General features: G+C 48.0%; 1 protein-coding gene and 1 pseudogene across 1 annotated transcript; one reads left to right on the plus strand and one right to left on the minus strand.

Annotated features, from left to right (window-relative positions):
• Nucleotides 1–4277: 4277 nt before the first annotated feature.
• On the plus strand, nucleotides 4278–5411 carry LOC127312320 (short-chain dehydrogenase reductase 3a-like; annotated as a pseudogene).
• Nucleotides 5412–6027: 616 nt separating this feature from the next.
• Nucleotides 6028–9175, minus strand: LOC127314345 (FLUCTUATING-LIGHT-ACCLIMATION protein 1, chloroplastic). The gene is made up of 6 exons (XM_051344803.2): nucleotides 8596–9175; nucleotides 8371–8473; nucleotides 7204–7259; nucleotides 6878–7042; nucleotides 6590–6703; nucleotides 6028–6452 (listed from the first exon to the last, which is right to left on the minus strand). The coding sequence occupies exons 1-6, from the start codon at nucleotides 8962–8964 to the stop codon at nucleotides 6351–6353; spliced, it is 909 nt and encodes a 302-aa protein (XP_051200763.1). The 5' UTR covers nucleotides 8965–9175; the 3' UTR covers nucleotides 6028–6350.
• Between the last annotated feature and the right edge of the window lie 5055 nt (nucleotides 9176–14230).

Here is a 14230-nt window from a genome sequence, read left to right on the forward strand (position 1 = left end):
AGTATTTATGCTCGATAGTGGGTTCATGTCTCCGTGAATCTGGAGGAGTGACAAGAACCACTAAGGTTACGGATGTGCTGTTGCCACTAGGGATAAAACATTGATGTTATGTCTAAGGATGTAGTTGTTGATTACATTACGCACCATACTTAATGCAATTGTCTGTTGCTTTGCAACTTAATACTGGAGGGGGTTCGGATGATAACCTGAAGGTGGACTTTTTAGGCATAGATGCAGTTGGATGGCGGTCTATGTACTTTGTCGTAATGCCCAATTAAATATCACTATACTCATCATAATATGTATGTGCATGGTCATGCCCTCTTTATTTGTCAATTGCCCAACTGTAATTTGTTCACCCAACATGCTGTTTATCTTATGGGAGAGACACCTCTAGTGAACTGTGGACCCCGGTCCAATTCTCTATACTGAAATACAATCTACTGCAATACTGTTTTACTGTTTTCTGCAAACAATCATCTTCCACACAATACGGTTAATCCTTTGTTACAGCAAGCCGGTGAGATTGACAACCTCACTGTTTCGTTGGGGCAAAGTACTTTGGTTGTGTTGTGCAGGTTCCACGTTGGCGCCGGAATCTCTGGTGTTGTGCCGCACTACATCCCGCCGCCATCAACCTTCAACGTGCTTCTTGGCTCCTCCTGGTTCGATAAACCTTGGTTTCTTTCTGAGGGAAAACTTGCTGCTGTGCGCATCATACCTTCCTCTTGGGTTTCCCAACGAACGTGTGAGTTACACGCCATCACAACCCTGCAATCACGATACAAGAAGTCTCTTGTGTCCCCAACACACCTAATACACTTGTCAGATGTATAGGTGCACTAGTTCGGCGAAGAGATAGTGAAATACAAGTGGTATGAATGAATATGAGCAGTAGTAACGGCGCCAGAAAAGTGCTTGCTGGCGTGCAGTTGATGGTAGTAATATTGCAGAAGTAAACATGCGACGAACAAGAAACAAGCGGTGATTGCAGTATTGGAAACAAGGCCTAGGGATCATACTTTCACTAGTGGACACTCTCAACATTGATCACATAATAAATAAGTTCTCTTCCTTTGTGCTACATATACTCTTGTTTGATAATGAACACCATTCGTTGCGTAGGGCTACTAGAGCACCTCAATGCCGGAGTTAACAAGCTCCACAACATTCGATATTCATGTTTAAGTAACCTTAGAGCATAATAGATCTTTGCAATTTAAACCGAGTACTAACATAGCATACACACTGTCACCTTTACACTATGAAGGGGGAATAAATCACATCAATACTATCATAGTAATAATTAACTCCATAACCTACAAGAGATTATGATCATAACCTACGCCAAGAACAACACGATGCACACACTGTCACCATTACACCGTGAAGGAGGAATAGACTACTTTAATAACATCACAAGAGTAGCACATAGACTAATAGTGATACAAAGCTCATATGAATCTCAATCATGTAAGGCAGCTCATGAGATCATTGTATTGAAGTACATAGGAGAGAGATTAACCACATAGCTACCGGTACAGCCCTTAGCCTCGAGGGAGAACTACTCCCTCCTCATGGGAGACAGCAGCGGTGATGAAGATGGCGGTGGTGTCGATGGAGGAGCCTTCCGGGGGCACTTCCCCGTCCCGGCGGCGTGCCGGAACAGAGACTCCTGTCCCCCAGATCTTGGCTTCGCGATGGCGGCGGCTCTGGAAGGTTTCTCGTACCGTGGCTTTTCCGTCTCGAAGATTTAGGTCAGAGACCTTTAAATAGGCGAAGAGGCGGAGTCAGAAGGCTGACGGGGCCACCACACAGTAGGGCGGCGCGCCTGGCTCCTTGGCCGCGCCGCCTTGTTGTGTGGCCCCCCCAGGGCCCTCCTCTGGTGGCTCTCGGGTGTTCTGGAAGCTTCGTGGAAAAATAGGATGCTGGGCATTGATTTCGTCCGATTCCGAGAATATTTTCTTACTAGGATTTCTGAAACCAAAAACAGCAGAAAATAGGAACTGGCACTTCGGTATCTCGTCAATAGGTTAGTTCCGGAAAACGCATCAAAACGATATAAAGTGTGAACAAAACATGTAGGTATTGTCATAAAACTAGCATGAAACATAAGAAATTATAGATACGTTTGAGACGTATCAGGCGGAGATTAGGTTCTGGGAAGATAGATGGTTGAGAACAACTACTCTTCAGGAACAATATCCAGCTTTGTACAATATTGTTCGTTATAAGGGGGATACCTTGCAGAAGGTTATGGAAACTTCTCCTCCCTCCGTGACGTTCAGGCGTGATCTAATTGGCCCCCGTTTGATTATTTGGAATGAGTTGCTACAGAGGTTAGCTTCAATACAATTATCTGAGGGGACTGATGAATTTCGGTGGAGCCTCACCAAGAACGGTGTTTCCTCGATTAATTCATTGTATAGGGCGCTTACCATTCCTAGTCAACCGGTTATCAATAATAAGTACATTTGGAAGATGAAGATACCACTGAAAACGAAAGTTTTTATATGGTACCTTTGTCGCGGTGTGATTTTAACCAAAGACAACCTTGTTAAACGCAACTGGTACGGTTGTAAGAAATGTGTTTTCTGTCATCAAGATGAGACAATAAAACATCTTTTTTCAATTGTAGGTTTGCTATATCTATATGGTCAATCATTCAGATGGGTTCTACCTTATACCCGCCTCGTAGCGTTGCAAATATATTTGGCAATTGACTAAATGGGGTAGATACTAGGTACAGAACACTTATCAGAGTGGCGCGATTGCAGTCGTATGGACACTATGGCTTTGTAGAAATGACAAGGTTTTCAATGACAAGAATTCTTCTCTCATGCAGGTCATTTATCGATGTACGACTTTGCTCCGTTCATGGTCGCCACTTCAGCGCTTGGAGGACCGAGACCTCTTTATGGAGGTGTCTACACGGTTGGAGAACACGGCCAAGGAGTTTATTTTCCGACATGGGTGCCTGCATATTAGGCGGATTGAAGCCAATGTAGCATAGTCTAGTTTGGCTCTTTCGATCGATATTTTATTTGTTCAGACTTGATACTTAAATGGTTGTTTGCATCTTAGTTATGCAGAGCTGGGTGTAATGCTTGAATTTTTGAGTAATGAAGCACCCTCTATCGGAAAAAAAAGTGTACATACACGACCACCTGACAACAGCCATGCTGCATTAGTTCTTCATTCTTTTCCGACTCCTGCTTATTGTTTGTTCAGCATTTTGGGCTACCTATGGGCTCTCTGGTGATTGCGCATCTTATGTGCTATCTACTGTTCTTCTGATACAAAATACTACAGGTGTCTTTGATGTACTCGAAAAACATGATTGATCAGACCACGTGTGGCTAGAGTTGTATAGGGGGTAAGAGAAAGAACGTATTCCCCGACGGTTGATTATATAGGAAAATCTAAGGAAAATAAAAGGACAGGCAGAGATACTTTTTTGTACTAAAAGGACTATATTCATGGTTTTCCCAGGAAAACTATCCTACTAATGAAATTCTTTCGAACTAATCCTACAATACGAACATCATCATTCGAATTTGCATTTGGTCTCTGGACAGCTCCATCAATGTTAATATCAGGCCACTATGCTTCTGCCCATCCCATTAAAAATATACAAGATTCCAGTATCTATACTATTATATTAGAGGTGGTACGTCACTTTACACTTTGTATTTTGAAACATATGGAGCATTCAATCTTACATCAATGGATCAGATCTCCCGAATCTATACTATATATTGGAGTCGGTACGTCACTTTGCACTTTACACTTCGTATTTTGAAAGCATCTGGAGTATCCAATTTTACACCAATGAATCAGATCTTCTGAATCATACTACTCAAATTGGTCCAAAATCAATCATGTGTATTAATTACTTTGATTGTGATTTATTTCAACAATCAAAGTAATTAATGCACTGATATTGTGTATTAATACATAGATACGGTGTACTCCGTATTAATTACTTTATTGCGATTGATTTCGAACCAAACAATCAAAGTAATTAATACACATGTATTGTGTATTAATTACTCTAATTGATTTTGGACCAAACAATGAAAGTTATTAATACATAGATATTGTGTATTAATTATTTTTTATTGTAATTGATTTCGAATCAATTTGGTAGTAATATGATTCGGGAGATCTGATCCATTAGTGTAAGATTGGATGCTCTAAATGCTTCCAAAACGCAAAGTATAGATGATTTGAGCCCTCCTTAAATCTGTGTTCGCCTACCAAATGTTTGGTCAGAAACGAAGCAGGCTGTCACGAGCTCTCGATACGTTCTACGTCGTCAAGGATGATGTTCCGAGCAATACACCTCCTTCTCAGGTATGATTGAGATTGGGTTTTTTCTGATTTCTTAGCTAGGGAAAATCGGTCGTCATTGATGTTCTGCAGCTGGGTTACTACTGTGAGTGTAGCGCAGCTAAGAGTGGAGCCGCGGGAAGGGCGAGGTTAGGCTCGGCTCGGCTCCTCTCCTCGTCCTCAGTCTCTGGTAGATTGGCTGGGAAGGTGGCCGTCATCACCGGCGCGGCTAGCGGCATTGGGAAGGCGACCGCTGCGGAGTTCGTCAAAAACGGCGCCAAGGTCGTCATCGCCGACATCCAGGACGATCTCGGACATGCTGTGGCGGAAGAGCTTGGTGGGTCGGACACGGCCTTCTACGCCCGCTGCGACGTGACCAACGAGGCGCAGGTGGCGGCCGCCGTGGAACTCGCCCTAGCGCACCACGGCCGCCTCGACGTCATGTTCAACAACGCCGGCATCATTGGCAGCACCAGCCCCATCGAGTCCGTGGACCTGGCCGACTTCGACCGCGTCATGGCCGTCAACCTCCGGGGTGTGGCCACCGGCATCAAGCACGCGGCACGGGCCATGGTCCCACGCAGCCAGGGGTGCATCCTGTAGCACAGCGGGCGTGTTGGGCGGGTCGGCCCCCCACGCATACAGCGTCTCCAAGACAGCCGTCGTCGGCATGGTGCGGTCTGCTGCGGTGGAGCTGGCGGCGTGTGGCGTCAGGGTGAACGCCATCTCACCGTACGGCATCGCCACATCCATGGCCAAGCGGGGCGTGAGGGAAATGTTGGGGCTCCCGCCAGTGGGCACTGACACCGACGACGAGGAGGTGATCAGACGGGTGTTCGAGGAGGACTTCAACGAGATGGGTGGTGGCGTGGTGTTGCGTGTAGAGGATGTGGCGAGGGCGGCCGTGTTTCTCGCTTCCCACGACGCAAGGTACATCACTGGGCATAATCTCATGGTGGACGGTGGGTTCTCCGTGGGGAAGCCGCTCAACGTCCCGGTGCGTTGAACAAGGTGGGATGCCATGTCCGGTTGCAGGAAGTTTGCCAAAAATGAATAAATAAATCAGAGACAAATCAGAAATGTTGTAATAATCCTTGGTTTGACCACCAGCAGGAATCAGCTATAGGGGTCGTTTGGTTGCTCGTAGATTTTCGCTGCATCCAAGTAACTTGTCTCAGTGGCGACGTTGGGAGTATGCACCTGTATTAGTAGTTGTTGTAGGAGTTTATGCGACCTAAAAGTTACGTTGTGAAAGTAGATTGATTGCCAACGAGTCGTGTTAAGCATCGTAGCAGCTCAGGCCCGTCGATTGGTTGGGCTCTTTTTCTATTTCACGTTTTCGGTTAGTACATCCACTTCATGGTGAGCATACCAAAGCGATCAAGACGTTTGAAATAATAGCCATTCAAGCAGGGCTAATATGCACACTGGCGAATTGTTTATTTAGCTCTATTAGTGTATTGTTACCTAGACACGAATTGAACTGCTGTGAAACGTTGGAATAGAATGAAAAGGTATGGTTCATGTTCGAGTGTTTAGTTGGAGGTGTTGTGAAGTGTATAATAGATCGTATTAGCTCTTTTGTTAGTTCGGGTTTTCAGTTGCGTTTGCTAGTGGTATTTAAAAGTTGGCTTTTGAGGGTGAGGTATTTTATTATAACAAATTGCACATATATCAATTACTTACAGCATGTACTAAATTGACAAGTAATTTGAATTAGGAAGGCACATTGCCCAGAGTTTATGCAGACTTTGTAACATAATGGACCCTCTATAAAAAGAATTTTGAATAATCAGAGGTAGGAACATAAAAGATAAGTCACAAACCTAATTTGTACACATTACCCAGATAAACTAAAGTTTGAGCTACACCATACTGCACATGAATGGAAATTGGCAGCCTCAATTCTAAATGATTTAGTTTGAAGAAAGTGACCGTGAGTACCAGCCTACCATACAACGTTTTTCCTAAATAGATCGTATATACTATGGCATCTAAGAATATGAAAAAGCGCCGTCCTAGTCATCATAATGGGGCCTCAGATGAGGATAATCTGCTAGAAGCTTCTCTTCAGTAAGTACGTCGTTTTCCTCTTGGGGAGTCCATAAAACATGAATGCCCTGAGACAGCAGCCACAAATAGGAAATTCATATCAGCAATGTTAGAAGAAAATGACATGGGAAACATTGTTATTCCTTTGTCCTCAGTTAAACATCTGAAAGCAGTTGAGAAAAATGATAGGAAATATTCTCCATACCCAAATATCTCCTGCGCGTATAGAGTTGAGTTTTTTCACTACTGCTTCCAGATCTGCGGGTCTTGTGATCTTTGGGAACTCCAGGGCTCCATTAGCAGCAACTACGATGGTTACCTGTAGGAATCGGAAGTCGTCACAGATAGTCAATATGCAACAATAAAAACTTTGAAATCATTAAAACAATTGTGTTCGCCTACTTGTCTCAGTCAAGAGATAGCATGCATCGACAAGGAAGCATTACACGGCCATTTTTCTGGAAACATTTTATTGTGTGCGAAGTTCACATACCACTATATATTCGTTTCTGGAGCCATCTTGCTTTTTGGAGTACTCTTTCGTCCTCTTAATTCCCTCCAAGCTGTAGAGTGTTTCTTCGTCAAACTTGCTCCGCTCCTCAATAGAAATTTCATCGAAATGCTCCTCCCAAGAATCCGTTCCATCTTTCACATCAACCTAAAATAAAACAAACAGCAAAATTACATCCAACACTAGGCGAGTTCAACTATAACTAAAGGTACTGAATACAAAAATCCTAGCAGTCATCTTAAAGGAGAAGAACCATCAAGCCATATAGATTTATGTATCACAAGATGTATATCGTATATGTTTCTTACTGATAAGCTTGAAAATACGCAGCAATCCTTGTGACGGCTCAAAGAACATATGGTCTCTGCATAATGAGTCACAAGAACAAGTTAAACAAGTCAGTAATGACAAACAATTGATATCAGCCATATATCTCAACAAGATGTACATCATGTACCAAAAGTTAAAAAAGAACATCTAGGGAAAATGGCTAACATTGTGCATGATAACCGATATTGTATATGATAACGTAGTATTCCACTGGATACTGCAATAGTCGTATTGGTCTTGCAGATAAGCAGGCTAGTTTTGTATTCCTTTGGTTCCATGATTCTTGCCATGGTTTTAGTTCAAAAATTGAACTAAAACCACAACATGAATTATGGAACGGAGGGAGTATGCTAAAGTTATATGCCTGTATTTAAAGAAAGTATCTGATATCCATCAGTATGGAGGTAAATGACCAACACTGCAGATAACCGGTATGCATAAATAACGCAGTGCGACATGAATACTATTGCAGTCTCATTGGGTCATGCGAATAAGCAGGCTGGTTTCTGTTCATTATGATGATATCTGATAACCACTCGTATCCAAACATACATAAATATGCATGCTCTTATATAGGAGTATCTGTCAACTTGTCTGCAACCTATGGCCTAGGTACAACTGTAAATTTCCCTGCTTCAAGTGATATATCAATTTCCACAGAAGCTACTGCAAAAACCACATTTAGTTGAAGTGTTGCCACTTCAGCCTACGTACAACAAACAGTAAACTCCCTGCTTCAAGTAAAGTATCTATGCCCGCAGAAACCACCACAAAAACCGCATTCAGTTCAAGAGTGGCAACATCACTTTATACACCGGAGACAACTGTATGTTGCCCAGGCTAACTTTTCTGATTTCTTTTATACGTTTTAAAACGACTGGACATTAGTTTTCAATGAAAGGGTGAACTTGGCAGCAGAATCCGAAGTAGTTTGAACAGAAAATACACTAATTAAAGGCAATCGTGCTAACACGTGAGCAAGACACCAGTATGCCATCATTATTTTCTACTGAAGTTGCACATCGCACAGTTCAAAACTAACTGAAGCTATTGCACAGCAGGGGCACGTATGCAAGCCAAATTTCAGAGGAATCATACGCATCAAAGTATCTAGAGCCCAAAGAGCTTAGGAAGAATCACATTACCGGTCAACATGAGCTTGTACGCAGGCTTGTTGGAAGCCCGCACTCTGTCAGCAATCTCGTTCAGCTCCTGCTGAAACGGTTTCGCCCAGCCCAGCAAGGCCACCTGAAATCGCAATAAAAAAAACAACATCCTGAAACCGTGACCACCTTTCGTCTAAAATCGTGACAACCTCCATTATAACGAGAAACGTAAATCGCTGCTGAGCTGAAGAGAACCGGGAGTACCTGGAGCTTAACCACGGTCGTCCTCGGGCGGCAGCGGTACGCCGCGGCGGCGACCAGCACAACGAGGCCGATGGCCACCATCCAGAACACCGCGCCCGGGCCCTCGCCGGCGACCGTGGCCACGCTGGGAGGCGCCGGCGTGCCGACCGACACGTAGGTCGTCCTCGACGAGTAGTACGAGTTTCCTTCCGAGCCCCAAGACGACGAGCGGCGGTATTTGGAAGAGGACGAGGAGGACGAGGACGACGACGACGAGCGCCCGCCCATGACGCCGCCGGACGCGGCGAGCGCCGCATGCGGGATGAACGCCGCCGCGAGGACGGCCACGAGCATCAAGGCGAGGACGAACCGCCGCCCCAGGGTCGCCATCGGAGCCGGGGGTTTAGCGATGATGCGAGGGGTTTTGGTTCCGGGGAAAACTATCGGCGGGTTGATCGTGTTGCCGCTGCTGGGTAAAGTTGGCCGCTACATATACTGCGATTGCAAGAACCAAGATGTATTGCCACCGAACTCGGACCTCTGAATTTTCTTCGAAGGTGCCTCGGAGCTCTGGTATCTGAACTTCTTGGAAACCGACCTTCTCTTGTTTCGGTATATAAAAACTTAGCATGTAAGTTTCCGAGATGCTAGCGTGGGACGTGGAGTTCGATTCGTGTGCAATGTCGCGAGAGAAGCGGACAACAATTGTGTTTTTTCCTCGTGCGCGTGTGCGTTAAGGTTCATCTTATTAGCCTAGGAAGCCAACATGCATTTCATTCTCACTACCAATGAAACTTCATATGGACTTCAGAAAAAGTTCTATGCTGACTGGTGTTCCATATTTTTCGTCGCAAATTTAAATGTATCTAGACATATTTTATGAAGAAGAATTATGGAACGGATGGACTGCTAGCTTGCTTGGTTTGTAGGGTTATGGACAACAGAATTTTCGTTATGTGCTATTTGGTGTGTAATTTCATAGGAAAACCTTGTTTCGGTGACAACTCTAAATGCACATATTCCTACAGATAAATTAATGTGCTCTTCCTAAGGTGCAACCAAACTGTACATTCAACATTCGTGTGTTCTCTATTCTCATAGGATTCAATTTGGCATACCATCCCGCTAAAAATGAACAGAGGGAGTAGCTATGGTCTCAGAGGAGGCGAAAGGGTTCATCCCCTCGCCGGCGACGCCGCTGGTCCGCTCCGCCTCTGGTGGCCTTGGGGCTTAGAGGTGTGGCGGACCACAGCCTTTCGCCGGCGGAGAGTTTCCGTTCTTGTTAGGTTATTTTAAGTGTTTTCTTGGGGATGGTGAGGCGACGGCTACATCCTGAAGTTAGAATAAGATCCTCCCCATCTTATCCTGGCTCCGATGGTGTGTCTTGCATCGGCGAAGGGCGCGTGGAGTCGTGCGTCCGGTGGATCTCATGGGATCCATTCGGTTTTCGTGTTCATTGGTGTTGTTTCAGGTTCTCTTCCGATCAACGGTTGTTGTTGTGGGTATACTTCATGGGTGTACAATCGACAGTGCCTAGATCCGGCGAGCCCGGGTGGCCCATAGACGGTGATGTGGCATGTGGCCCATCGGGCGGCCCAGTTGCTGTAGATCATGAAGGATGAAGTCCAGCCCTGGATCAGTAAGCCGGATCCTAACCGACCTTCGGAGGAAGCCGGATCCGTGGAGGCCCATAAGGAACCCGGATCCAGTACGACGTATATGGAAGGCGGATCCTTGACGTACACGGTAAGACATTGTACCGTAGTTAGGCAATCTGTAATCCGGCTAGAACTCTCCATGTAAACCCTAGATCCGTGCGCCTTTATAAGCCGGATCCCGGGAGCCCTAGAGGGACAACCACAACTCATTGTAACAACGCGAAAGCGCCCAGATAATTCCAGACAAGCAGCAGTAGGTCTTGCCATCGTGCAGGTGGTCCGAAGCTGGGTAAATCGCGTACCACCGTCCCGAGGACTCTCCGCCCTATGGCCCCTACTTCTTCTCCCCCTCGTGAGGATCCCTCCTCCGAGGTACCGTCGAATAGGCAACGACAGTTGGCGCCCACCGTGGGGCCAGCGGCGTCTGGAGGCCGGAACCGGGAGGGTTCTACCTTCGGAGGCATCGGCGACACCATCGCCGTGGGGCGCGTCAAGTACGCCGGAAATTTCCTGATCGTCCCTGAGGATGAGTGTTGGATTCCGGCTAAGACAAACCCCATCAAGCTCTCCATCATCCCGATCGGCGGGATACATATCTTCATCGGCGAGACCGTCGATTCCGACGGGAACGCACTGGTAAGTAACGCTGACGCGACCGCCGCTGAGCAGGACGCAGTCGCGAAGATCCGATCTGAGTCGCAGGAACTTCCTAAGGAAGATTCCGCCTTGGATCTGGAAAAATCAAAGCCCACCCAATCCGCCCCTGAGCAGGAAATAACGGTGGAAGACCAATGCAGATCCGCCTGGGTCTCCCAGGTGTTAGAGAAGCAAAGGTGTCACTTCGTACACTTCATAGCCCATACCGCAGGAGCCGCCCCTCAAGAAGCCGGAGCTGGCCCCGTGCAGGTTGAGGCCCCGGAAAACAGCGATGCTCCGGATCAGCAGGAGGCTGTCGGAGAAAGCGATGCCCCGGGTGAAGAATCGATCATGGGCAACCTGAGCCCAACTTCCGATGATTCCTCCTCCATGGACACGGAAGAATTCAACCGTAAACTAGAAGAACTCGGAGGCGGTGAGCAACCTGACGTCGATTCCGCCCAGCCCATGCAGGTTCTCGCAACCGTGGCACCGCTGGATCAGCAGGAATGCGAAGATGAAAACACCACCTCCGACCCAGGACCGTCCAATGCAGGATCTCCGTTAGATCGGGAACGTCCGCACGAGGATTTCCTGTCCCCAGAAGAGATAGTTGCGCAAGCACGCATGGATTTAGTCGCGCAGTCTGACGTCCTCAACAAACCCATAACCCCTGGCGACGCCGCAGATCCGGAGGCTTTAGAGGCCACAAGAAAGGAGATGCTGGCCACAGCCAAGAAGTTCGCCAATACCGCAGCTGCAATATTGGATGAGAGGGCAGAAGCTGCAAACTTGATGCATCGCTTTGAAAGACAGGATCGCGAAATCACTGAAACACTCGAGCACGTCAAGAGTATGAGGAAAGAGTGGGAGGTGAAAATGACCTATGCACAGGCGGAGGCTGATCGAATCATCAGAGAAGCGATTCCTCCCCGCAGGATCAACTTCGCCACCCCTGTAGAGCAGCAGCCGCTCGCAACTCCAAAGGATAACATGAAGAAGGTTGCGGAGCTCCTGAAAAAGAAGGACGAGGAAATTGATATTAACTATGTCCGCAAGCTGGTTGCTTCAGCAATGCAGCAGCAAAGTAAGGCAGATACCTCGCGCAGGTTAGAATCCAATCCGGATCACTGTGTGTCTACCGCGCAGAAGGACGCCCATGTCAATCGACATCCCGATGATGAATCACGCACCGGATCCACGGAGCGCAGAAGAAAGGCAAGGGAGCACCCAAATCCGATCCCCGTACCATCAAAGACACCTCCGTCAGATCCGAAGAAGGGAAAGGATGCAATGTACGCTGGTAGGAACAAGTACCGGAACCCGTCACCTCCGCCTAACGGGTACCCGCGTTCCCCGCCTCCTCGCCGCCGCAGTCCAGCTGGAAACACCAGGCCCCATGGGGCCGGTGGAATCAACATCCGTGACATGCCGTCGAGAGAACCAGGGAGCGTACGCCGGAACCACGTCGGAACCAGAACAACGATCGTGAACCCGAGCCCAGAAGGAGCCGGAACAATGATCGCGAGCCTGAGCCCAGGAGGGGCCGGAATGCTGAGCGTGAGCCGGAACCCCGTCGAAGCCGGAACGACGGAGGAGACTATCACCAAGGTGAAGGTAGCCACCGGAGCCGGAGCGAACCACGGGAAGACCGCCGGGAATCTGAAGGCGGAAGCAAAAAATCTCACAGGCCCCCTCGCAGGTCTCCTTCACCACCACCAAGTGGCGGAGGCGGAGGCGGTGGCCGGAGATCTCGCTCCCGCTCAAAAACCCCGGGCGGCGGCCCACGTGATGCCCGAGAACGCCTCAATGAGTGCAAAACTGATTACATTGGCCCAAAGTGCTTCGGCAGGATGATCCGAGAGGAACCAAAGCCAAGGATGAACCTCAAGCTACCCGGAAACCTGAAGAATTATGATGGCACGGAAAGGCCGAATACCTGGATTGAGGATTACTATAATGCAGTAACCTTTGCCGGAGGAACCCCTAATATTGCCTGCCGCATGCTTCAGCTGTACCTTGTAGGTCCAGCCCGGATCTGGTTCAGTGACCTCGAGAAGAACTCCATCTTTTGCTGGTTTGACCTGGAGAACGCCTTCGAGAAACATTTCAGGGGCACCTACAAGAGACCTGCCACGACAGGCGACCTACAGGCATGTATCCAGAAGAAGGGTGAAACATCAAGGAGTTTTCTCACCCGATGGTTGCAAACCAGGAACGAGTGCGAGAACGTCGATAACCGCACAGCAATGCACGCCTTTATTGGTGGCTTGCAGCAAGGAGGACTGCTGCGGCACATGCTAACTTGCTTGGTCAATGCAAACAAACTGACGTTGGATGACATGATCACCATCGCCAGCGATCATACTGCCGCCGATGACGACACAGGCGGAGATCTGGCAGCTACAGCAATCCCCCTGCATCAGCAAAAGAAGAACCGTGATAACGGTAGCAGCAGCGGCACCAAGCGGAAAAATCCCCCTAATGACCAAAGGAGTGGCGGATCCGACTTGATCGCCATGGCCTTCCAGCGCGGAGGCCAAGGAGGCGGAAGAGGCCGCGGCCGCGGAGGCGGAGCTGGAAGGGGCTAGCAGCGTGGCGATGAGGTCACCACTGCCGGAACCCGCGCCCCCCAAACTTATGAAGAGTACAGAGACATGCCTTTCCTGGCCCATCTGGATCCTGTTACATGGAAGTCCACTCACACCAACCGCAACTGCAAGTGGGTCAATGATCTCAAATCTGACCCGGAAGCAGGATACAAGCGAGCCCGGAAGCACCGCCCACGCGGCAAAGGAGGCAAGGGCAAGAACAAGGACAAGGAGGAAGACAGTTCTGAGGCGATGGACGAGGACGATGCTTTGCCGGATCCCAAATCCGGATCCGCAGCTAAACCCAACCCCTTCGATAAAAAGAGTGCGGGTGCGTACCACACCTTCCTTGGAACTCCAACAGTCCGTGCAAGCAAATCAGCTCTCCGGATCCTGAACGCCACAGTTCCAGCTGTGCCGCAGTATGTCAGGTGGTCGGAAACTCCGTGTACGTTTGATAGGAATGATCATCCTACTGTCACTCCGAAAGAGTGCTATGCCTTGGTTGTAAGTCCCCGCATCGACGGGTATGATTTCTCCAAGTGCCTCATGGACGGCGGAGCCAGCTTGAACAATATGTACCTGGAAACTTTGGAGCGGATGAACCTTACCAAGGAACAGCTAAAGCACAGCACCACTGAATTCCATGGTGTGGTTCCGGGTAAAAAGGCAAATTCCTTGGGCAGCATCAGACTTCCCGTGGCCTTCGGCGATGCAAATAACTTTCGCCAAGAGATGATCACGTTTGAGGTTGTGCCCTTCAAGAGCTCC

Source organism: Lolium perenne, chromosome 7 (genome assembly GCF_019359855.2).
Source record: "Lolium perenne isolate Kyuss_39 chromosome 7, Kyuss_2.0, whole genome shotgun sequence".
NCBI classification, from domain to species: domain Eukaryota; kingdom Viridiplantae; phylum Streptophyta; class Magnoliopsida; order Poales; family Poaceae; genus Lolium; species Lolium perenne.